General features: G+C 37.6%; 1 protein-coding gene across 39 annotated transcripts in view; it reads right to left on the bottom strand.

Annotated features, from left to right (window-relative positions):
• RIMS1 (regulating synaptic membrane exocytosis 1) overlaps positions 1 to 25,465 on the bottom strand; it is a 606,383-nt gene that overhangs the window by 114,084 nt on the left and 466,834 nt on the right. For 13 of the 39 annotated variants that reach the window (XM_070795691.1, XM_070795693.1, XM_070795713.1 and 10 more), the window contains 3 exons: positions 23,009 to 23,080; positions 13,790 to 13,972; positions 12,616 to 12,728 (listed from right to left, as the gene is read on the bottom strand). In XM_070795691.1, coding sequence (XP_070651792.1) covers positions 12,616 to 12,728; positions 13,790 to 13,972; positions 23,009 to 23,080 — 368 coding nt within the window. Of the gene's footprint in view, positions 1 to 1,545; positions 1,637 to 4,261; positions 4,335 to 5,594; positions 5,677 to 8,720; positions 8,775 to 12,615; positions 12,729 to 13,789; positions 13,973 to 23,008; positions 23,081 to 25,465 lie in introns of those variants that run through there. The other 26 variants (XM_070795699.1, XM_070795717.1, XM_070795702.1 and 23 more) reach the window with 4 other exon arrangements.

Raw genomic sequence — 25,465 nt, 5'->3', positions numbered from 1 at the left:
AATATTTTCTAATTCTTCCATAAATCCTAGCATTAAATTTACATTTTGGGAGCACTCTGAATACTGGTAGCATTGGAAACTAACAAATCATCAAAATGCCAGTCACTATTCCTTTTTAAAAAGATTTTAAATTTGGAGAACATCTGGGTTTTAATTTTTTTTTAATTTCAATACTGCCACATACTAGAGAGTTAAACAACCTTGCTCATGTTTTACAACAAATGTAATTATCACATAATTTCACTTAGTATTTTAATGAAAATATAGCTTCAGTTATAATTCCCATAGAGTGATAGTAATATAATTCATTTCCCCTAGCCACTAGAGTATAATTAACACTGTAATTTTATATAGAAGCTTTTTTTAAAAAGCCAGAATTTTTCACTATACTTTCTACAAGCTGACTGATGTGTCTGATGTTAAATAAATTATGTCTTTTAAAAAGCAGGTATTAATTTTCCTAAAAGATACTTATTGAATTTCATCTATTTTCTTTAGATCAACTTTAAACCCTCAGTTAATTTTAAACTCCAACATTTTTATCCAATGAATGTACTTATATCAAATATCAACTCAACATGTTAATGTATGGCAAAACCAATACAATATTGTAAAGTAATTATCCTCCAATTAAAATAAATAAATTTATATTTGAATAAAATAAAATTCTTAAAAAAAAGGAAAGTTTAGAACTTTTCTTAGAGTTTAAGTTCTAATGAGGTGGATGAAACTGGAGCCTATTATACAGAGTGAAGTAAGCCAGAAAGAAAAACACCAATACAGTATACTAACGCATATATATGGAATTTAGAAAGATGTAAGAGTAACCGTGTATACGAGACAGCAAAAGAGACACTGATGTATAGAACAGTCTTTTGGACTCTGTGGGAGAGGGAGAGGGTGGGATGATTTGGGAGAATGGCATTGAAACATGTATAATATCATATATGAAACGAGTCGCCAGTCCAGGTTCAATGCATGATACTGGATGCTTGGGGCTGGTGCACTGGGACGACCCAGAGGGATGGTATGGGGAGGGAGGAGGGAGGAGGGTTCAGGATGGGGAACACATGTATACCTGTGGTAGATTCATTTTGATATATGGCAAAAGTAATACAATATTGTAAAGTTAAAAAATAAAATAAAATTAAAAAAAAGAGTTTAAGTTAAAAAAAAACTTGTGAAATCATTTCTTGTCTTCTAAATTCAACAAGGATAACTGATTGGAACACAAAGGGTAAGATTTTCTAGAGTTTTTTTAATGGAAAATATTAGATATTATTAAAGGTAAAGACAGTAATATAATTACTTATATTTTCATGCTCCATGTTGTGCTGTGAATCCTTAATCCAGTATTATAGGTGATCTTGGGAGAAACTATGAAGAAGCTGCAATCATTTGCAAATATTGCGTTTGGACCTATATGCACTTTTCTAGATCTATCCTTTCATAAGATTATTAAAGAGGCTTATGACTTAAAATAAAGCTAAAGAATCATTAATAAGTCTTCCCTAATCCATCACTGAAAAATTTTGAAGGTATCACCTCTTCCGAAGAGAAATGCAGTTTTCGGGGAAACTCCTTTGACTTGGTAGACATTCATGACCTGCTTTAAAACACTGTAAATATCATGGCCCTGTGTAATGTAAGATAATTATTATTTAAACATTAAATTTTCATAAATATATTTTACATATTATTCTTGAATTTACAATTATGTAAATAAAATTTTGTTCTGCTGTTCAAATTCCTTAAGTCTTTCACATTTCTCCCTGTGCATCTAGAAATTAACATGAATTTGCAATTTCAAACGTTTGTGTTTATAGGCAAAACAGACAATCCATAAAATTTATTGCTAAACCTACATTTTCAAGTATTCCAGGTGAAATACGAGTATAAAAGGGAATAGAGGTAATGAAAATTTCTGTATTATTAAATATATTAAAGTAAAGCACCCCACTCCAGTACTCTTGCCTGGAAAAATCTCATGAACGGAGGAGCCTGGCAGGCTGCAGTCCATGGGGTCCCTAAGAGTTGGACACGACTGAGCGATTTCACTTTCACTTTTCACTTTCATGCATTGGAGAAGGCAATGGCAACCCACTCCAGTATTCTTGCCAGGAGAATCCCAGGGATGGGGGAGCCTGGTGGGCTGCCATCTATGAGGTCGCACAGAGTCGGACACGACTGAAGCAACTTAGCAGCAAAAAGGTTATTGAGTATTTTTTTTTATAACAAGATTAGCTAACACATGTGTGAAAAGTAAAACATGGTAACATTTGTACAGGATAACAACCTTGTCTAAAGCTTGCTACCACACTGTATGAAATTTTAGTGCCTTTGCATCAAAACGAGTTTGGCGACAGTGAAGCCCTGATCTGGGTCTAATGTGTCTCAAAGTGATGATAAATGACCCCAGGCCTGAAAGCTGTCAGAATTAAACATATGAATGAGATATCTTCAATGCCTGTTACTGACAGCCCTGAGGAAAGCCCTTCTCTGAAGGATTTATTTTTACAAATCACTCCTGGTGGGCACTCAAATACACTGAACAATGTAGCAGGAAATGTGGAGATTAGAAAGTAATAAAAGATGAAAAAAAAAATGAGCTGACCGAATCTGTAAACTTTGTAAGGTATACACAGCCTGAAGAGAAAGGAAGATGCTTTTATATTAGGAAATTCAAGACTGCAAAACTTATCCCTACACATGGGTTTTTAGACTTTAGAGGAACGCAAACTGTTAAGATGTAGGAACCTTCTCCACACGCCTGGAAGCAATGGGGTAGCATGGTAAGAGCTCAGGACTCAAAAATACTTGGCAGAGATTAAAACCTCAGACACACACCGTTCATCAGTGTGAATTTATCAGTCCTGACATCTCACCTTTACGGAGTTTTCACTTGTAAAGAAAATGAAAACTCTAAGACATCACTTAGAGTAACTTCCGGCTGTTGTAGACTCTGACTCTGTACCGTCTCAATAAATTTTGATATTTTTCCGATATTTTTAAAAAATAGGAAGCTAACAACTTCGTCTCTTGCGCAACTAACGAATTTCCAGCATTTTTACTTTTTTTTTTTGTTTGCCCGAATTTCCAGCATTTTTACTATTTTCTTTGTTTGCCAATTTACCAAAACCATAGAAATTAAGGGGCAAAAATTACCAGTTATATTTGGTTATTTTTTATCATTTTTTTAAAAGATAAAGCAGTCTTTTTACGTCTATCCTTATCTTTGGAGTCATACAAGCATAATAAGCAACTTTGATACAATACCCACTTCTCTTGCCTCAACATATAGAACATGTGTATCTAAAGAGTAAATATTTCAAATATTCTGACACTACAGCAATGCCCATATTCTGGGTCATTTTCCTAGAATAAAATGAATTTCAATTTGCAAGGGGAGAAATGTGCCCTTTCACGATTCTCTTGGATGTTAAGGATTATGCTACAGTAATATAAACAATAAAATAAAAGATACTGTCTATCCAGGATGAGAAAGATAAAATGTAACAAGTAAATAACACATGCAAAGTAAAAAGAACCATATCGCCTTTAAGAAGTTGAAAAGAGGCTGTGTTTTGGCATAGAAAATTGAAATGGAATATTGATTTAGAGGAAATAGGTAACTTCCATGTATTATCACTTAAATCTCTTTTGTCTGCAGCCAAAACCCCAAGGTCATCTCTTGTTTTAGCTGATTTTCACTCAACTATCTAAAACAAAGTTCAGGATTTCCAGCCCCATGTATCACTTTCAGTGTCAAAATAGCCAAGCCCCAGAGTAACAGTGAAAATATTAATCTGATACTGGGCAGATGAGAAAGTCAAATGGAAAATCTGTCATTTGACCCTGCCCTTTTGTTACACAGGTTTAAATAGCTTTTTATGTGTTTGTCGGTCTTGAGAGCAAACACTGTCCTCCTTACAAGGCACTGCATAGAACACAATCTTCGTGAGAGTAGTCCATGGACTTAAGGCTTCTCTGGGAACACAAAGGGTCATGCTGTTCATCCCCAGGATCTCTTAACATGTTTATCCATCATTTTTTGTTAATCCAATTACACTGGAGGCAACAGAATCTATCTTGAAAGGTTTGATGTGGCATAACTACTAAATTCAATGTCTCCTTTCTTTTTGCAAAAAGTGTTGACAGATTTTAAAGTTTAGAAAACAAAATTACAGTATTTAGGGGAAATACACAGCTTTAGAGGAGAAAACCCAAAAGGTCTATTCATGGCTAGACATCCACCTTTTACCTTCTCTTGCAGAATCAGGGAGGAAGGGGCAAAACTCTTCTCCCTCAAGGGTGCATTTCTGGCAAACTGATACCTGGTCAATTCAAGCGTTAAATACTTAAAACTTTACGAGTCTTTAATACTATTATAAAGCATCACATTTGAATCAGCAGAACAGAAAAAAATGGGTCCAAACCAAGAGTTCAGAACTACTGTACATGGACCACTTTCATATGTCCCTAAAGTTTAAAAAGAAGGCTAGAAGTGGGAGGAGGGTTCAGGATTGGGAGCACGTGTACACCCGTGGCGGATTCATGTTGATGTATGGCAAAACCAATACAATATTGTAAAGTAGTTAGCCTCCAATTAAAATAAATAAATTTAAATTAAAAAGGAAAAAAAGAAAGAAAAATAAAGACAGTAATCAAAAACAAACAAACAAGAAAAGAAGGCTAGAATGACAAACATAGGTTTGTGATAAAAAGAGAAATGGACCAGTTTGATGCTTTAACTAACAGAGCTCTAAATGTTTATGACTAAATATTCATGAATATTCATCATAAGTGTTCAAGAAAAGCAAAGCCCTAGAAGATTAAATAACTTGAAATCTTTACACACAGTAACATCAAATGAATCTCACCTGGGTAATATGCACCTACTCAAAATGCAGTTAAGAAAAATGTGAATAAAGCCAAAATCCTTTTCTACATAATGACAGTTAAAATAATTCTGCCTCCATGGGTTTACAAATAAATTAGTTTACTTATATTGGCAAAAGCCAAGAGACATGATTTTTCTCCTATAACATGTTTCAAAAGAAACTCCATAAACAATAAACAATATAACATAAAACCATTAAAATGATGTTTTTCACTTTTAATCTGAATTACATTTAATTCAGATTAATGCTAATAGTTCCATAAAGATTATAGGTTGAGTGCTTGCCATTCAAACTACTCTTGTCAACACTTCAAAAAGAAGAGACAGATAATTTATTGGAGCATTTTTCTAACAGAAGTTTAAAAATTCAGTTGACTACAGATAATCCTTAAATGGCCCTCATGACCTGCTTACAATAATTATTATATATTTTATTAGTTAAACAGGACCACAAAACAGATGCTAGCTCATTCCTTTTCAACCCTTTAGGTACTTGAACTGTAATTGCACTTCATTCTGTGGGTAAACTACACATTTCTTATGATAAAGGGAAGTTCACTTGTAGAAAAGACAGTATAATGGGTTTTGTTATTCCAAATTGCTTCCAAAAGGCAAAAAGTTAATGCACTTTAGAGATCCTATCTTAAAGGCATATAAATTAGAAACTTATTATGATAATAACATTTTTTCTCACCTGAAGCCTTTTAATTTCTGGTTCTGATCTTCTTATAGCATTATTTCGATGCCCCCAAACTACATTCATGGGCTCTTTAAAACTGTCCAAGAAATGTAGCAGAGAGGGAAAAATTGGCTTACTTTGAGAAGGAATGATTTAAAATATGCCTATAAAACAGTCTGTGAATCCTAGAAAGACAGGGTACCTCAGCTTCCAACATACAAAGAGGAGGTGGGAAAGAGGTAAACAAGCTGTGTGAACGTTTCTATTTCCTCAGTTAACTTTTCAACGCTAGACCGCGTCATCTTAGTCCGAATAGAGTGGTTTCCTTTTCTCAGGGTGCAGGGTTCATTTGAAGAGCAAGCCAGGGATTGGAAGATTTGGCTGAGAGACATAAAAATGGGTCACCGGGGGCGGCAGGGCTCCTGAGTGGGCCTCCTCCACAGGAAGGGGAGGTGACCGCGACCCAAGGGAGTGGCCAGGACGCGGGCTGCGGCTTCGAGGTCCAGCTCTGTCCTGCAGCAGCTCTGCTCTTCCGGGCATCCTCTGCCCTCTTTCTAAAAGAGGAATCACTACACCTTCCTTCAGCTTGTCCTGGGTCATTACCCTGATTATGCAGTGTCACCCCTCAGTGGGTGCTTGGTCAGTGCTGAATGTGGGAGAGGCGGCCGAGCAAAGTGGTTCAGCACAAGGGCTCCAAAGTGAGGCTCAAGCCCCGATTCCTGGCCAAGCACTTCCCCAATGAGCAGCTGACCTGGGGTCTGGCTCTGCATCTCTCTATGCTGTAACTCCCTCAGTTGATAAATGAGGATATGGATAGTTATGTCTCAAGTTGGGGCAGAAATATGATGAGATGAAGAGATGACCTTGTTAGTCAAGACACTGACCTAGAGGAAGTGCCCTATAATCTCTAACTCATTTTAAAAATGTTCAGTATATTATACCTCTCTGGATGTGTTTTACAAAATACGCTTGAAAATTATATACTGGTCCCCTACGTCCCCTTTGGGTAGGGTGACCTGGTGATCTTGCCCAGAGCTTTCCTGGTTTTAACACTGAAAATCTTGTGTCTTATGAAACCTCATAAATCCTGGACAAACTGGAAACATCTTACAAATTTGTCTGCAATTCATCAAAAGCCACCTCTCACTAGGGGTCCTGTAAGCCTGCAGGCTGTTACCTCCTGTAGTTAAGGCAGTACCTAACACTCAGGGAGCACTCAGGATAACCTAATTCTAAATATAGTCGACCTCAGAAAGGTCAGCTCACAGCAGCAGGGTTTCTATGCAAAATAAAACGTTTTCTTTCCTATGGGGCAGGTGAACCTACAATCTGACTCAAAAGAAATTTCTTGAATTTGCTTATATCTTTTCCAGGTTGCCCACGCTTTTCATGGCTAAGCTGTGGCTCCCTTAAATCCCAGGAGAGAAATGCAGTATCCTGGACTGCTCTCTGCCTTACTGGTTGCATTTGGAAACAAGTCTCTTCGATTGTTTTCAGTCACATGGTACATCCCATGAAACTTATCTACATCCCATGTCCCAGGAAGACTTGGAAGAATGATGACACACCTCAGTTAGGACAAAAACGACCTTGTTAAAATGTAACCACCTGACATGCTCTGTAGTGAGGCTGCAGAGGTCCATACTTCCTACACTTGAAGTTGTACAACCCATGAATTTTGCATTGTTTCGATTAGCAAATTAAAGCTTTGGCTAGTAATAATATAGGGGAAGAGCTCTCCAACTGAACAATTATTATACTTATTTTCGGCTAAACGAATGAGGTCATTGACCCATCTCCAATATAACATCTTTTAGCATACTAAAATTTATCTTGCAAGTCTAAATAAATTCTTCTGAATGTAAGCACAAATGCATTGGCCATACCACTGAACCTAAATTTGTGTTTCTGATACCTGAATTAAAAATGCAAGATGGCCAGAAATCTATGAAAAATCTAGGGACCAAAGCCTAGCATCTCATAACATCTTGATCTGAATAACATTTTATTTTTATTAATATCTATTCATTGTCTAGTATTTCAGACACTTTGTCAGAATATGTATTATGTGCTAGAATATAAATAAATTTTCATAAACTCAAACTAATATAAGTACTTGAATATTACCTCCATTTTCAATCTATGACATTGAGAGATATAACACATACTTCACTGTACTCAAAGTTAGGAGTAAACTTGGGATTTGTGCCTATTAAAATAGAATGCAATCAAGTATAGAGGAAGGAGGTCCAAAGTGGGAGATGGGCTTGTAATCTATGTCACATCACCAGGGTGGATGGGTAAATCTCTGAACCTCTCTCAATCTGAGCTTTATCTTTCATAAAAGGTCCTCTCAGGACTAACTTTTAGAGTTACTGGGAACAATAATTACATCATCAAGCTACAAATAGGGAGCAAAGGTACTTTTGTTAAATTATATAATCTTTTAGCATTGCTAATATTATTTCTTTAAGCTGAAATCTCATATTCAAATATTTAACTATCAAGCTAATAGTCACATCTAATAAGATGGCACGTGAGAGTGGGTTGACGTCTGCATCTACATGAGATTCAAGTACAAAGACCAAATATCACATGTGATTCGAAGGGCAGGGCAGGTCAGCAAGGTGGCAAAACAGCAGGATAAATGGTTTCCCTCCAGTGTCCCTCAAGAAGGAAGAACTGATGGATGTTCTAACCCTCCTGGGGCCAAGAGGAGCAGGAATTCTGGCAGCCACTTTCCAATGCATGACTGCAGGGGCCAAATATTCCATAAGGTTAGAAGGAAAACCTAGGGATTTTCTACTCCTTTGCATCATAGACAGTAACCATTGAACCCTGTATCTATGAGTGCAAGGGAATGCAAAAAACATAAAATAAATATGCTACTCATTTCTAAAGAGAACTACTTTCTAGTTGTCAGTATCGAAAATTAAATTTTGAAGCAAAGCTACTTTTAATTTTAATCCTCTCTTCTTTGACGTGAACTGCTCACAATACAAAACAATTGACACCAAATGCCCTACAAAATCAATGCAGGCAAAAAAGCTATCCGTTAAATAATGTAGCTCATACATAACTCATATACTATGAGAGAAAAGAAACAATATTCAATTGTTAAAAAGTTACGTTAATATTTACCTTTTGTGGATGAGTTATATTTTTCTTGTTCTTCAATGAATTAAATGCACATAATGATGGAAACAAAAGAAAGAAATCAGCAAATTTATAGTTAGACATGGAAATGTGAATCAACACAATGGCATGAATAATAAAAATATGTAACATATAATGTGATATGACAAACTTTAATGACAAACCATGAAGAAGTCTCAAACATGGCACTAAAATCAATCAAAGAAAGAATGAATGCAACAATTTAAAGATTTTAAATAAAAGCATAAACATTGGGAAATTAATATATTTAGAATTTGAAAAAGTATATTTTGTGTTACTCTTCTTGCCTTTGAAGAATTGCACAATATTTCAGCACCGACTTAACTAAGACATTTTAATCTTAATATATCGTGACAGTTTATTATAAATGTACTTAAAAGCATATTTAATATTCCAAAACTAACAATTTAATTTCAAAAATGATAGCCTTTCAGATAATTTAAAATATTATATAATAAATAAAAACATAAATTCCATTTTTTGATAGGTCGTAGGCATTTTCTTTTCACTGTGGAAAGTATTCTAGAACATTTTCCACCTGGAAAAAAATATATTCTACTTCAAGTAATCCTTTCCTCCTTCTCAAATTAATTATATTAAACTATTTCAAAGTGAAATGTTCTCTGGAGATTATATTTCTCACACATTTCTTATGCATTTATCTACCTCCTTGTTGGCACATCCATTACTGAGAAACAATGGCCTATCTAGATATTTTGAAGGGGTGTGCCATTAATGTTAGGTACCAGAATAGCAGAACAATAACAACAACAAAATAATTGGCACATTGTGTCAGTTTATGAGTGATCTTTAACTAGGTCTTCTTAAAAAAAAAAAAACCTATGCTGCACACACACATACAAAATCACTTGGTTGGCTTCAGAAAACCATCCATTTTAATGCAACTGATTATCTTGCTTTTCTGTCTCATACTGCCTTGGGTTACATTGGAATACAACATTGGAATATACCCAGAGTTTCCTGAAAGCCTCTGCTCTCAATTATCACATACCTTTAGAGTTACCTAAATGTTAAGGCTACTTTTTCAGCTACTTTATCTCAAAATCTGTATCATAACCACAACTGTGCTTCCTCCCTAACTGTAACATAATCAGATTCCATGTAGAAAATAGGCTAGCATTCCTAATTTTTAAAAGAAATTTTAAAATACATTTTTAGAAGTTTAAGTAAATGTGTTTTTTCACATGATGTTAGCCATATATATATATATATACAGTTTTCATTGTACAAAGAGAGAATGGTAGAACTGAATTACAATGAAGAAAATAAGCATCCAAGCAATCTACAGATCCTAAACACAATAATGCAGATAATTATATCCAGAAATTATGCATGAATACAATTATAAGTTCATCAAGAAGTTATAGCACTATTCAGGAATCTAAGTCATTTGAAATATTCACTCTTACCAACCAATTGTCAACTCAGTTCTTTTAATAAAATACAATTATCCTTTGTTAAAATTTTTTTTTAAGTAAAAATAAACATAAAATGAGACTGGAAAGAAGGAAGTCAAATACGGTAGGGCCTTCATTGATTGTAAATAAACTGCATTTGGCATTAGTCTTCACAGAACACAGATGTAAATTTTAACATATAATATTAAAGAAAAAAATGACATGATTATATCGCCTTAAGAACATCAATGAACTCCATCTTCAGTAAAATGAGCTAAATTCTATTGAGCCCATGAATAAAATTAGATGTTGATTTTTAAAAACATATTCTAGGAAATACAAAGATGTCATGTGAACTCTTCAGTTTGAAATAGATCCATAATAAGACGAAGGTGGGCAGTATCATCATTTACCAATGTCCTGAAGCACACAGTAACATCATATAGTAAATCAGATCCATTTTAATTATAGAATACACAGATAAAATAGTACATGCTTGTTATATTTTTAAAAGGTTGTATCTATACGACTCTTGATGAGCTTTAGGAACCTCAAATAGCAAGTGGCTAGGAATATATTTGTGATATTAACTATCAAAATAACTCCACCAATTTCATTCTCAGTCAGTCCTTTCTTCCCACCTCAATTCAATCCTTACAAATTGGTGATTTCTCTGAAAGACAACTGTGAATATGAATATCATAAAGCAGTAATGTTGATTGACATTAACAACCAAACATGAGTTTAAAAAAAACACACAAAGTCTAGCATACATTCCATCTTATTTTGTAGAAGCAAGTCTTATTTCTATAGATTAATAAAACTATAATCTCACTATATGAGAGTTATATTCAATACCCTCATATGCTTTTGAATCTTAAGTGTTTTAGCAACTGGAGGAAATGCAAAGAATTTTAGGAACACATGATTTTTGGATATCAATCTTTAGCACACTATGGCCAGTAGTGAGTTTGCGGCTAGCTGAACACCAGAACCTGTAGTTCTTTTGGTTGTGCAACAGGAGTCCGTGACTGGGTAATTTAAACAAACACCACATTTTTTAAGATAAATTTTAAGACAATTTCATTTAGACTATAGCTAATTACAGCCTTAATAACAATAATTATGAATTATCTTCTCAAAATGTTCCCAAATAAGAGAAAGTTTGTTAAAGACATGAATTGAGAATTCCCATGAATTAATTGCTATTTTAGAAAAGAAAGTCAGAGTTTCACGTAGCCTTTTATTTTTCTGATTAGCTAAATGAATAAGCTTATAATGACCCTGAATATTAAAGCACGGCATATCAACAGGACGCATGATTTTTAAAAAAGAATACAAATTCAGAATTTATTGTAGCAATATTTTTGTCAATAAGATGACACTTCTTAAAATCTACACTAATTTTCTTATAACCAAGTATTCTGTGTACAAACTGTCATATCAGTCTTTGCAAACACATATTTATCTTTTTTGACCACTAATATTTCAATGATACATTCATCAAAGTGCTTTGAGTGAGTAGAACACATATTCAGCAATATAGAAGGAAATATACAAGTTTTACATCAACAACAACCAACACTGTTGAAAAAAATATTCAAAATGTTAACCTTTCAGTTTTTCACAGGGATGAAGATTTTTAATACATGTTTTAAATATAAGTCCACTGTATTCACATTACAACCCCAAATTAAACATTATTTCACTAATTTGTTTAAGAAATTTATGATAACATTTACTGATAACATATCATTTCACTTACTGAGAAATGGGAAGGCACTTTGAGTCACATGAAGAAATCTGACTCTTTCAACTGTGTTTAACTCTTGGCCAGGTAGCTTAGTGAATTTAATTTCCAGGAAAATATATCCCCCATTCCCACCCCCTTTCTATCTAGAAGATAAAAACAATGGGTATATGCTTAAAATAAGGGAAATTTAAGTGATGTTAACTGTTTAAAAACACTAAAATGTGTTTTCTAAGTCAGTTTTTCATCATCAGACATATGAAAAATACGAGCTATTGCAAGTAAGTTAAAATGAAAAAACACTAGCAAAGCCTTTAATACGATTGTTTCATTTAAAACTATTTTAAAAATAAGGTTAAATAAGTCTTCCTTTAACACCAAAAATACCGTATTGTACTGAGGTCTTTAAAGTTTTATTTTTTTTTCTTGGTACCGTTGGAAGAAGTATCTCTAAGGGCTCGTTTTTTTCTTTTAACCGACCATCTAAAATTTATTCATTCACTCACTCAGCAAAAACAGCACCGAGGCACCAATTGTTATAACCAGGTGCTGGGAATAAAGATCTAGGTAACTTGAGTTCTTAGGATTCATCCGACTACATGCAACCAGAATATGATTCTGTTAACAGAAGGCATATATAAAGAGGGGTTTCTCGAACCCAGGCTTTTGGCCAGGCTCCCTCTGTGGATACCTTGTTCTATGCTGCCGCTTCGCACGGGCACCTGCGGGAGCTGCCTGCCCCTGCGGCTGCTGAAGGCGGCGTCCATGGGCGGGGACCGGGTGGGGCTCGCCTGCCGGTGCGTCCTGCGGAGGGAGACAGAGAGGGACAAGTCACAAGATGAAACCCCGGAGGGCCCGACAAAAATCCCTTACTTCTTCCTGCTACTATGAAAAGAGACATAAAACCCCTACGTGGGCCTTTCGAAGTAAAATCAAATTATCTTACATGATGTGCATAAAATGACTATGACCAAAAAAGGGGCTAAAAGAGAAAGGAAGCTTTCGGCCACAGACAGTGTTGCAGGATGAATTCCTGAACCGGGCAGAACTGAACACACTTCTTTTCATAAACTGTGTATGAAGCTGTGACTTGCTGTTCAGGTATCCATTTTCGGTAGTACTGGACGGAATGTATGTACTCACAGCCTCTGAATCTTAACAACGTGTGTCAATTATTTAAGAAAGGCTGTTAGACTGCTACAATTAAATCCATATAAGTGACGAGAGTAGTTATAGCTACAGACTTTTGTAAGCTACCATTCACTTGCAATTTATTTTTAAATAGGAAAAGTCTGAAAAGATATGTATAAAAAGAACCTTGGGCACATGCTATGAAATATCCTGGGGAACAGATCAAAATTACAAATATAAATTTAAGAAGCGTGCAGACACATTACTACTGTACCGGAGTAAGCTGACCTCTATCTGTTGTTATTCAAACTTTTTTTTTTTATACTTAAGAACTTTAAAGCACTCTCAGAATTTTGTAAACAAAGATGAAAGACTTTTTTTCCCTTCTAATTCCTCTTATACATTTTAAAGCAAATATACATTTAATTCCAGGCAATTTCTTATAAAGAATTTCACATAATTAAAAAAAAAAAAGTATATATGAATATGCCACAAACAGATGGAAGGACGTAACACAGGCAAGTTCAGTTTTCAGTGATGGCTAGTTGGCAGGAAGTATAGAAGAGAAGGTCACCAGCACAGTGAAGGCAGATGCAGGCAAGGGTGGAAGTGGAGGGGTTTAAGTGTCACAAAGAAAGGATCAAGAGCTATGGTGCCGTAATGAGTGACAGTGGCGAGAGCTCAGGAAGGCACAACACCACAGCGACACCTGGAGGCAGACACTGAACAGCGACCTTGTCAGGAGCGGAGAAGGTGGCGCGGACCCTCCGGGGGCAAGGTGGTGCATAGAGCAGAGTGTTCTGACACTAGGGTGCTCGCTCGAGCGGGAGCGAGCGGGATGTTTCCCCCTAAGGACTGGCTGATCAGTCGCTCTCGCGGCTGCGTATCCCCTTCTAGAAAGACATGGTGGGAGAACCCTAAAACATTAGGGTCAGAAAAGATCTTCAGTCAGCAGGTCACATCCACTTTGATACCAGCACATCTGTCCAAGGAAAACCTGGTTACTCGTACAAGACAGAGATTTTTAAAACCCAGGAGCAAACCCATCACAATGTTACTGAACGGGACTTCACATCAAACCGACGCGTTATTGGGAACGTGCACGCCCAGCGGTCCTGAGAGGACCCATCTGGGTTCCTCCAGGGAGACAAGCCTTCAAGGCCCACAGGGCCGAGACTTCGGACTCTTGTGTCTTACTGAGCTGATCTCTGGTGCCTGGAACACAGCAGCACAGAGACCAAGACCTCAGTAAAGAGATTAGGGCTGCACGAGTGAGCACCATCAGGACAATGAACCGGGGGAAACTTGAAGCACTTGCCTTCAAAAAGGAGCAATACACTCAGCGCATTCTCAATGTTCATAATTGTACTCTGCAATAGGAAGTTCCTACCAAACAGCAAAGGGAAGCTATCTTCTGAGGTTAATTTAAATATATCAACAAATTAAAATGATATAAGGTAGAGAATTCTTTGCTTTTGAGCTGACTAAATGCGAGTGGCTGATATATGGATAAAAACACATCCTCTAATGCATAAAAGTATCAGAAAGGATATTTGTCCATATATTGACAGCTATTTTAATATAGTGTTCAAAATTATTCTGAAGCCAATTTCTAAATTAAGGATTAAGAATTAAAAACTGATGTTTACATGTGAATAGATGTATGTATATATTATATATATACTTCTTTAAAACATGTACATTTTTGCTTTATCATTTTAAAATACCTAATCTGTATTATTTTTCATAGTCACAGAAGCCAAGAAATAACACTTCATCCTTTTGAAAACAATGCTGTAATATTCAACTAAGTAATTTAAAGTGGTGAGTTAAGAATCCATACTGATCACTACAGGAAGTAGTGATACATTAATTACCAAGTGCTTTATTCAGCTTTCATTCGGATTGACAATATTTCTCTTAAATAGAATATCTTCTGCAGCTGTGATTATATTGATTCAGGGTATATCCTCTATTTTCAAACAATAAAATGGGAAAATGTCAGATTTTAGAGCATAAAAAGGTACAGCTTGGGTATCTAATGTGCATTTAACCTTTTTGAGCTCTGGATTAATGCTGCATCAGACCCTAAGGCATATCCAGAAACCTGGATGGTCATTTTGATTTCTGAGTTAATGGAGGAAAGCCCTGGCATCATGTATCAAAACTGTTCATTCATTCTGGATTGACTTCTCACATGAACTCAGCTCTATATAATTAACTTACATGGGAAGGATCAAGGTATGATCAAGTCCTTTCCAATGATAAATAATGAGTTCTTATCTATTATTCTTTAAAAGTCATTATCATGAGAATAAACTTCAACACTCCCTTGTACAAAATACACTTTAATGTGGTTTGAAAGTTTAATAATATAGTTTTTACCCTAGTCCAGACAAATTTCACAGATCTTGCAATTTCACTAAAATCTTGCTTCATTTCTTAATGCAATTCATAAATTAAAAGAACTTCCTAAATGCAACCTGAAACGTAAATAAATTATATGAGTCTATACGGCCACAAAGTAAATGACAAAAATATAAAAAGCACAGTTTGCTGGTGGTCCAGTGGTGAAGACTTTGCATTTCCACTGAAGGGGGCATGGTTTCAATTCCTGGTTGGGGAACTAAGAGCTCCCATGCCTTGAGACATAGTCAAATATCTATCTATCTATTTAATTTGCCACTTATTTTGTATAAATATAGAAAAGTAATTTCAGGGGCAAATAAGTGCAAATTCATTTCTCGATGAATGTTACACAGATCCTCCCAAGCCAGGAGCTTTCAGGGCCCAAGAATAGTGTGCCCTGTTGGGGGTTAATTACTTAGCCCAGGGCTGTTTTTCCTTTGAAACCAATCACAAGTCCCTCAGGAACAAAACAGCTTCTGATCCCCCCCACCCCCTGCCATCTATAACTAGTATGGAAGCACGGACTCCAAGGAGGAGTGGAAACTGTTCCGCCTGAGGATAAAGGAGGCTGGATCACAGGAGCGGGGCAGAGGGGAGTGACAAGGCAAGGGCTAGAGAGAGACGGGCCAGGCTTTGGAGAAAGAGATGGTGAAGCCAAGTTTGTTTCATAGGAGAGGAAGGAGGGTGAATCAGGAAATTCTGAGGTCCAGGAGTGAGATGGGAGGAAATCCAGACTTCTCCATGAAATGGGATGTGCTGAGAAAGTATCCGAGGGAAAGAGACCGGCAAGGAGCAGGACAGAGGATGGACAGGGAGTGAATGATGGAGAAGGAGGGTGATGGGAGCTAGTGTTCCTCACCAGGCATCCACGTGGTGCCGTCTGCATACGCCAGGCTCCAGTGTGTCTGTCTGTGTACATGTGTGTGCTGTGGTATACATATCACATACATACATGTGTCCTTTTTTTGCATTCTCACAACAGCTCTTCAAAGTATTATCATTCCTATGTTATAGATGGGAAAACTGGGGGCTTGTAGTGTGAATTGCAAAAAGACAAATAACTAGCTTGATTAAGGCAGGACCCACAGAGTATATGAAGCGCCAACACTGCTCTCTTTTCTGCCTTTGAGACAGGACTGGCTTCTATTATCATGAGATGAAACATGGTAATATCGATGTATTGTTCATCTTGCAAAACAAAACATAAATGCATGTCCAGTAACAGATTGTTTGACAAGATTTCATAGAATTCTATTTTGAGAGTTTATAGGAACAAAATATATGGAAAATGGTATTTAATGAACATCAACTCTGCTTCATATGTCTACACATAACATACTATTGAAATAATAATAGTGAGGGTTCTAGAACAAAATATGAATTCAATCTAGCTACAACTCCAGTTCACCGTCTCCAAACGAGTTTCTAAATATTTACTGCTGAGTTCAACCCCTGCCTACTCTCTTCACTTAAGACTAGTGTTCCTGAACTAAAGTTAATATTTCCCCACCAAAATCTTAGCTTGTTAGACATTTCTGTTGCTGCAAGGAGACTTGCAGTACGTTGCTTCTATTGCTGCTTAAAAGTAGAGTCCTTTTTAAAAAAAATTACTTGTTAAAGGATAGACATGCATGAGGTACTTAAGGTCACCATGGTTCCTCCCGTGGTGACTGCCTTTTTCAGGAGCACCAGCACAGCAGAAAATGAATGTGTACGCAATTCTATACCAACCCTGACCAAACACCCCCGAGTCAGGATTCAGAAAGCAGGTTCCACAAGAAGAAAAGTCCCCAGAGCAGGACATGCAGCAGTGCTAACAGTCCGCAAAGCTCAACACACATGAGGGTGAAAAGATACACATTTATTTACTAAGGAGCTTCCTCACAGGGTCTGAAGCTGTACTTCAATGGTTAGGCATGTAAGTCAGAAATCAGTTCTGCCTTTCTTCTATCTAGAAATGGTTATCATAGCTTTCAAAACATTTTATTACACAGCTATTCCTGAAAAGGTCACTTTTTTTGAGGCCAACAAAGGGCCTTAAAAATTATGATCGTCACACAGCAAATTCTGCCTGAGGCCAAGATGGGTCTGTGCTGGGGCTCCTCTGGGGAGCCGTCAATTCCTGAGGCCAAGAATCAGTGTCCAGAGCATTCATACTGTGGCCTCACTCACCTGTAGCTGAACATCAACTTAGAAGGTATCGTCAAAAGAAATGAGTGCTAACATAAACCTAGAGAATCCAGGCCAATTCTTCTATTGTAATGAGCTATTCATCAATTCCCTTGAAAGCTAAGCGTGTGACTTACACTCTAATAAATATCAATGAGGAGCTTTAATTATAATCAAACAAATTCAAATACCTAACAGGCTTGAGTTTTCTACATGAAACCTACAAGTAAAGTAAGTAATGGAAAGAGTAATATGAATATGGCCCTTAGACTTCCCTGGTGGCTCAGATGGTAAAACGTCTGTCTACAATGCGGGAGACGTGGGTTCGATCCTTGGGTTGGGAAGATCCCCTGGAGAAGGAAATGGCAATCCACTCCAGTACTATTGCCTGGAAAATCCCATGGACAGAGGAGCCAGGTAGGCTACAGTCCAAGGAGTTGCAAAGAGTCAGACACAACTGAGTGACTCTTCTTCTTCTTGAGCAAACATTTGAGACTAGGGGGAATGGAATCTCTTCTCTTCTTACTGGAGGGAAGATTTGTGATTATCCACACACATGTGGTGGCTCAGAATGTAAAGAATCTGCCTGCAGTGCAGGACACCCAGGTTCGATCCCTGGGTTGGGAAGGTCCCCTGGAGAAAGAAATGGCAACCCACTTCAGTATTCTTGCCTGGAGAATTACATGGACAGAGGACCCTGGAGGGCTACAGTTCACGGGTTGCAAAGAGTTAGACACGACTGAGTGACTAACAACAACGACACACGTGTTCAGGAAAACACGGTCAGTTGACTCTAGAATCATCTAACATTTTGTAAAACCATATCTTACTGTCAAAAAACCTTGTTCATTGATTCTGGAAAATGACACATGGTAGATATTTAACTAGTAATTGTTAAATGAATTAAAAAGGCCTCAATGGAATATAATGAATATGTAACTTGAGGAAAATTTTTAATCTTGTGAAAATAAATGGGAGGAACTTAAGTAATTTACAACCTGGCAAAGAGACTGTATTATAATTAGATTTATTGAGAGTAAAGAAAATGCAAACAGTTACACAATCAGTATTTTCATTACATTCTTCTCATCTATCATCTATCTAGCTAGCTAGCCATGTATCTATTTCTATCTGTCCACCTATGTATGAATGGGTGCTTGTATGCATGTATGTATGTATGCATGTTGTTGTTCAGTCCCTAAGTTGTGTCCAACTCTTTGTGACCCCATAGACTGCAGCATGCCAGGCTTCCCTGTCTTCACTATCTTCCTGAGTTTGCTCAAACTCATGTTCATTGCGCCCGTGATGCCACTCAATCATCTCACCCTCTATGGCCCCCTTCTCCTCCTGCCCTCAATATTTCCTAGCATCAGGATCTTTCCCAACGAGCAAGCCAGTTATTCTCATCAGGTGGCCAAAGCATTGACCAACAAAGTATTGAGCGAAGTTATTCTCATCAGGTGGCCAAAGCATTGACCAACAAAGTATTGAGCGAAAAACACTCCCGCTTTTTCAGGAAATCTTGGTTTCTACTAGGCCATTATGGCAAACTAGGAATTCTGCAATGGAAAGCAATCCCTTCTGAATTATCCTGATGTACTCACTTGCTGCTGCTGTGCTCTATGTAAGTTCTGAGTCTGAAATTTCAAAGTTGCCTACTGAAGGTATTTTCTAGGGTTTTTTGGGGAGGAGAAAAAGTGGAAAATTCACTTTAAATTTTATAAAGTGAGCGTCATCATCAGTCCTTCCAATGAATATTCAGGGATGATTTCCTTTAGGATTGACTTGTCTGAACTCCTGGTAGTCCAAGGGACTCCCAAGAGTATTTTCTAGCACAATTCAAAAGCATCAATTCTTCAGCACTCAGCCTTCTCTATGGTTAAACTCTAACATCCATATATGAACCTTGTCAGCAAAGTGACATCTCTGCTTTTCAATATACTGTCTAGATCTGTCATAGCTTTTCTTCCAAGGAGCAAGCATCTTTTAATTTCATGGATGAACTCACCATCTGCAATGATTTTGGAGCCCAAGAAAATAAAATCTGTCACTGTTTCCACTGTTTCCCCATCTATTCGCCATGAAGTGATGGGACCGGATGTCATGATCTTAGTTTCCTGAATGGTGAGTTTTAAGCCAGCTTTTTCACTCTCCTTTTTCACTCTCATCAAGAGGCTCTTTTATTCCTCTTCATTTTCTGCCACTAAAGCAATATCATCAGAATGTTTGTGGTTGTTGATATTTCTTCCAGAAATCTTGATTCCAGTTTGTGATTCATCCATCCCTGCATTTTACATGATGTACTCTGCATATAAGTTAAATAAGCAGGATGACTACAGCCTTGACATACTCGTTTCCCAATTTGGAACCAGTCTGTTAGTCCACATTTGGTCCTAACTGTTGCTTCATTATCTGCATACAGGTTCCTCTGGAAGCAGGTATGGTTTCCACAGACTGTTGTGATTAAGACAGTTAAAGGCTTTAGTGCAGTCAATGAAACAGACTTTTTTTTTGTGGGGGGGGATTTCCTTTCTTTTTCTATGATCCAATGGATGTTGGCAATTTGATCTCTGGTTCCTCTGCCATTTCTAAATCCAGCTTATACATCTGGAAGTTCTCAGTTCACGTACTCCCGAAGCCTAGCTTGAAGGATTTTGAGTATTATCTTGCTAGCATGTGAAATGACTGCAACTGTATGGTAGCTTGAACATTATTTGACACTGCCTTTCTTTGGATTTGGAAAGAAAACTGACCTTCTCCAGTCCTATGGCCACTGCTGAGCTTTTCAAATTTGCTTACATATTGAGTGCAGCACTTTAACAGCATCATCTTTTAGGATTTTAAATAGGTCAGCTGGGATTCCATCACATCCACTAACTTTGTTCATGGTAATTCTTCCTCCAACCCACTTGACTTCACACTCCAGGACATCTGGCTCTAGGTGAGTGACCACACCTTTGTGGTTATCTGGATCATTAAGACCTTGTTTGTATAGTTTCTCTGTGTATTCCTGCCACCTCTTCTTAATCTCTTCTGCTTCTGTTAGGTCCTAGCCATTTCTGTCCTTTATTGTGCCCATCTTTGCATGAAATGTTCCCTTAGTATCTCCAATATTCTTAATTTTTTTTTTTCTTTATTTCTCATGTGTTCCCCAACCTGAACCCTCCTCCCTCCTCCCTCCCCACACCATCCCTCTGGGTCGTCCCAGTGCACCAGCCCCAAGCATCCTTGAAGTGATATCTAGTCTTTCCCACTCTACTATTTTCCTCTTTTTTTTCTCTCTCTTTTTGCATTGTTCACTTAAGAAGGCTTCCTTTTCTCTCCTTGCCATTCTCTGCAACTTTGCATTCAGTTGGGTATATCTTTCCCTTTCGCCTTTGCCTTTTACTTCTCTTTTTTCCCTCAGATATTTGTATGGGCTCCTCAGACAACCATTTTGCCTTTTTCCATTTCTGTTTCTTTGGCATGGTTTGGTCACCGCCTCCTGTACAATGTTACAAACCTCCGCCCATGGTTCTTCAGGCACTCCTTCTGTCTTTATCTGTTTATCTATCTGTTTATCTATGTATCTATTTCTCTGTCCATCTGTGTTTTTATGTATGTACATATCTATTGAGGGCCTCCCTGGTGGCTTAGTGGTAAAGAATTTGCCTGCAATGCAGGAGATGACAGTTCAATCTCTGGGTTGAGAAGATCTCCTGGAGAAGAAAATGCAACCCACTCCAGTATTCTTGCCTTGGAAATCCAAGGGACAGAGAAGTCTGACCGACTACAGTCCATGGGATCACAAAGAATGAGACACAACTTAGCAGCTAAACCACCACTATCACCACTACTGGTCTATTTTATCTACCTGTCCATCTATGTAAGTATGTATGTATGTATCTACCTATCTATTTCTATCTCTATAAGATGGGTATGTATCTATTTATTCAGGGTCTCTGCAAAACTGAATTTCTATTCAGCACTTTTTTTGGCTCCTGGGATCCTTGTTCCATTGTAAGTTAAGTTGCCTATATAGTCCAAATCTCCATAGATCATCAGCCAGAAACCAATTCAACCTCCTCTTCACCCACTATGCTTGATGTGACTAATACCTACTCATTTTTCTAACCTCACCTAAGAGGTATTATCCTCTGGAAAGCTTTCCTTTTTTTGTTGCTTGCTACTTTATTCCTTGAATTGGACACACAGTTTGGCACATATTTGTTGACTGCATGGATCACTGAATTGCAGTTTCCCTGTCCACCAAGTTTCCTTCTGTGACAGCCTTGTGGGTGTTTCCCATCTACCCCTGGGTCTTTCAATCCACTTTCCAAAGTGTCGTTCAAGTGATCTACAACTTTGGGACTCAGACCAATCATGTGGAGGGAACTGCCGTGGCTCAAGGAGTAATAAGGTAGAAGTTAAAATTCTATACCACAGCGTGTAAGGTCATTGATAGCAATCTCTAAGAATTTCTCCCGTGTTGTTTTCAGCCTCTCTCCCATCTCCTGAATCGTCCCCAGTAAACATGAGTTCCACAAACTCAAGAGGGTATTTCAGTCCTCAGTGTTTTCACATGCTGTTCCTTTCTCATAGAACATGCTCCTCTTGACACCTACTTTTATACACCTAGATTAGTTCATCTAATCTCACCTGCAGCCTCTCTTTTCCTTGTGTTCTCACTATGCCTTGTGTTACCGCTATGGCAGCTGTGACACCTGAATGCAGGTATCCACTTACATCTATGTCACCCTGCACATTTTCAATACTGATGGGATGAGTGGATATATGTTAACTGGATTTTTGGTGTTTCTTTTTTACAGCTATGCAAAAATTCTATTTGTATCTTGAACCTAAAAGCACTTTAAAATTTTATAAAAATTGCAAACAAAATACAAGAAATCACTTAATTTCTACATTAACTTAGCGAGTATCTTAAGTTGTAGTTATGAGTAGACTCAGATTATGCATTTGTAGAACAGATTTTAAAGAAGATGGCATCATTTGGATAAATAACAGACACTCAAAATACTTGCATATTTCAGGTAACATATTCATCAGTAACATTTCAATCATCTCAGAAACAAAATATTAATGTCTTAATATGTATATAGGACTACACTGCATTTAATCGTTTTTTAGTGATCAGAATGATCACTAAGAGAAATGCATGAGAATTTTCTTAAGCCCTAAGACTTAGGGGTTGTCTTCAAACTATCCATCTCTCATTTTTTGAATGAGGCTATCCCCATGTAGGAGATTTCTCAACAGGAATGTCTCTCTAAGCATTACAATTGTGTTTAAACACCAATCTTGTAAAATGAGAGAGGAGGTGCCCCAGAACATCTTAGTGAAACAGAAGATGCTGCACAGCACAACACCGAGCCTACCTTTCTGCATCAGAGGCAGTGCCTTTCCTAGTCTGGCTTTGGATGCTAGATCTTTCAGACTTTCTGGAGTGCCTGTGGAATGAAATGTTAAAGAAACACAAAATATATGATGAATCACGCTACAGTCATCTGGTCATCTTGTATAATGATAAAAAGCAACTGACATGGAAAATGGCAACTATTTTATTAAATGGTTTTGTCAATCCGTACTTTCTTAAAATAAAACAAAAATGAGAACGGGTGTTGTGCAGAAGACACAATTTCCCACCAGGAGGCACAGAAGCTGACACCCCACCAGTGTAGACGAGAAAGTCTACAGTCCTGATGTCAAGGAGACTCCTGCTGGCAACTGAGGCGGAAACAAACTCAATGGTGAAACGCAGTGATGAGAAACATGATGACAGTCGTGGTTTAGGTGCCGAAAGATCACACACAGGGGAAGTACTCTCCACCCTGAAAGTCTCAAACCTGATGCTACAAAGATGTTTTCCTTTGCTTTTTTTCTCCTCCAAAAATATGCTCTAGGCTGCTCTAGGGGAATGTGTTTGACATAAAGAAAACTAAAAATCAACTATTCAAATTATTTTTAAAATTATCATATACTTTTGTATTTGTGTAGTATTTTAAAAAGCTAATCATCCATTGCAAACCAAAGAACTAATAAAGTTTGCAATTTACTCTATATTCTAAAAGTACTTGAACATTTGAAACTTGAAATGCATTTCCCACAGAAATAATGCTTATACATACAACTGACCTCCCCAAGGCAGCTTACATACATCTATCTATTCATCCTAAAATCTGTCTGGACTACAATACATTTGAAATAAATAAGAAATACTGTGGTCAAGAAGCTCACTTATTTAAAAAAAAAAAAAAAAAAAAAACAGAGAAACTATAAAAGCAATAAAGTTTATCCTGAAGGACAGAATTCTCCAGTATTCTTGCCTGAAGAATTCCACGGACAGAGGCGCCTGGTTGGGCTACAGTCTATGGGCTTGCAAAGAGTCAGACACGACTGAATGACTCTCACTTCAGATAACTGGTTGCCTACAATATATTTTTATTTTCTGATATCCTTTCCTTCCAACAATGTTAAGGAGAAAACTCTGCTTTTTTTTTTTTTTTTTTTTTTTTTGAGATGTTATTGGCATACATCATTAGACTAGTTTCAGATGTGTGACATAATGACCACCCCAATAAGCCTGGTCTATACCCATCACCACTCAAGTCAGAAAATTTCTTGTGATGGGAACCTTTAAGATCTAGTCTCTCATCTCTATTCTTTTGATATATTAATGCCAGATGCTCCAAGTGTCCAGCACACGTCCAGTTCTGTAAGGCCCAGGGGTGCAGGAGAGCAGAGGAGTCCTGAGCACATGCCTGTGATCAATGAGGAAAGTCACTGAGAGACAAAGATTTCTCCTGGAGCAGAGGGAAGTACCAGGTGCAGAGCAGAAAGTGATCAGGAGGGAAGGCAGAGGAAAGAGGTCTGCAGACCCAGGGGCCTGAGCTCTAAACAACATGTGGTCCATTATCTGGGGAAATTTATACTTGGCCCCAAGCTTCTCTGGTGGCTCAGATGGTAGAGAATCTGCCTGCAATGTGGGAGACCCAGCTTTGATCCTTGGGTCAGGAAGATCTCCCAGAGAAGGAAATGGCAACCCACTCCAGTACTCTTGCCCAGAGAATTCCACAGACAGAGAAGCCTGGTGGGCTACAGTCCATGAGGCTGCAAAGAGTCAGACATGACTGAATGACTAACACACACATGTTTGGTCCTAAGAGTGTCCTGGGACCGAGAGAGCCAGAGTCCTTTGTCTCCTATGAGAAGTGTGAGAGCCAAGTGAAGACACAGAGTTTCAGGCCAGTTCCTGAAACTCACAGTCACTAAGGGTTTTCACTCATTCATTGAACAAATACTGTGTTTATATGCCAGATGCTGCTCCAGCTGCTTGGGCTACATCTGCGAACAAGGTAGACAAAATTTCTGCCCTCAAACAATTTGTGTTTTATGGTAGAAAACAAACAATAAACAAGAACCCCTCAAACAAGTAAACTGTATAACATGTCAGATCAATAATGAGAACAACGAGAAAAAGTCAACCAGGGCAACACAGTTCAGAGACGTGCCTGAGGGACTGGGTCTCAGATAAAAGCAGGTTGCAGTTTGAAGGAAGATGCTCTGGAAGTGTGTGTGGGTGCAAAGGGCAGGACCAGAAGCAACAGGCAGGCTTTTGTACCAACTTTCTACATCCCTGCAATGAAAAGGTGATGAGCATCCTTTAGACCTTCTCTGCTTTTCTTGTATCCCTAGTCATTGCTACAAAGTCAATGGAGATTTTATTTCCTCTATAAAACTTCCACTCTTCCTCTTCTCATCTCTAACATTTAATGGGCTCACATGTAAGACTGATCATCACAGTGCCTGGTGATAGTGATGATGACAGCGCTGAT

Source organism: Bos indicus, chromosome 9, assembly GCF_029378745.1.
Source record: "Bos indicus isolate NIAB-ARS_2022 breed Sahiwal x Tharparkar chromosome 9, NIAB-ARS_B.indTharparkar_mat_pri_1.0, whole genome shotgun sequence".
Lineage (NCBI taxonomy): Eukaryota > Metazoa > Chordata > Mammalia > Artiodactyla > Bovidae > Bos > Bos indicus.
This window is presented reverse-complemented; position numbering and strand designations above follow the sequence as displayed.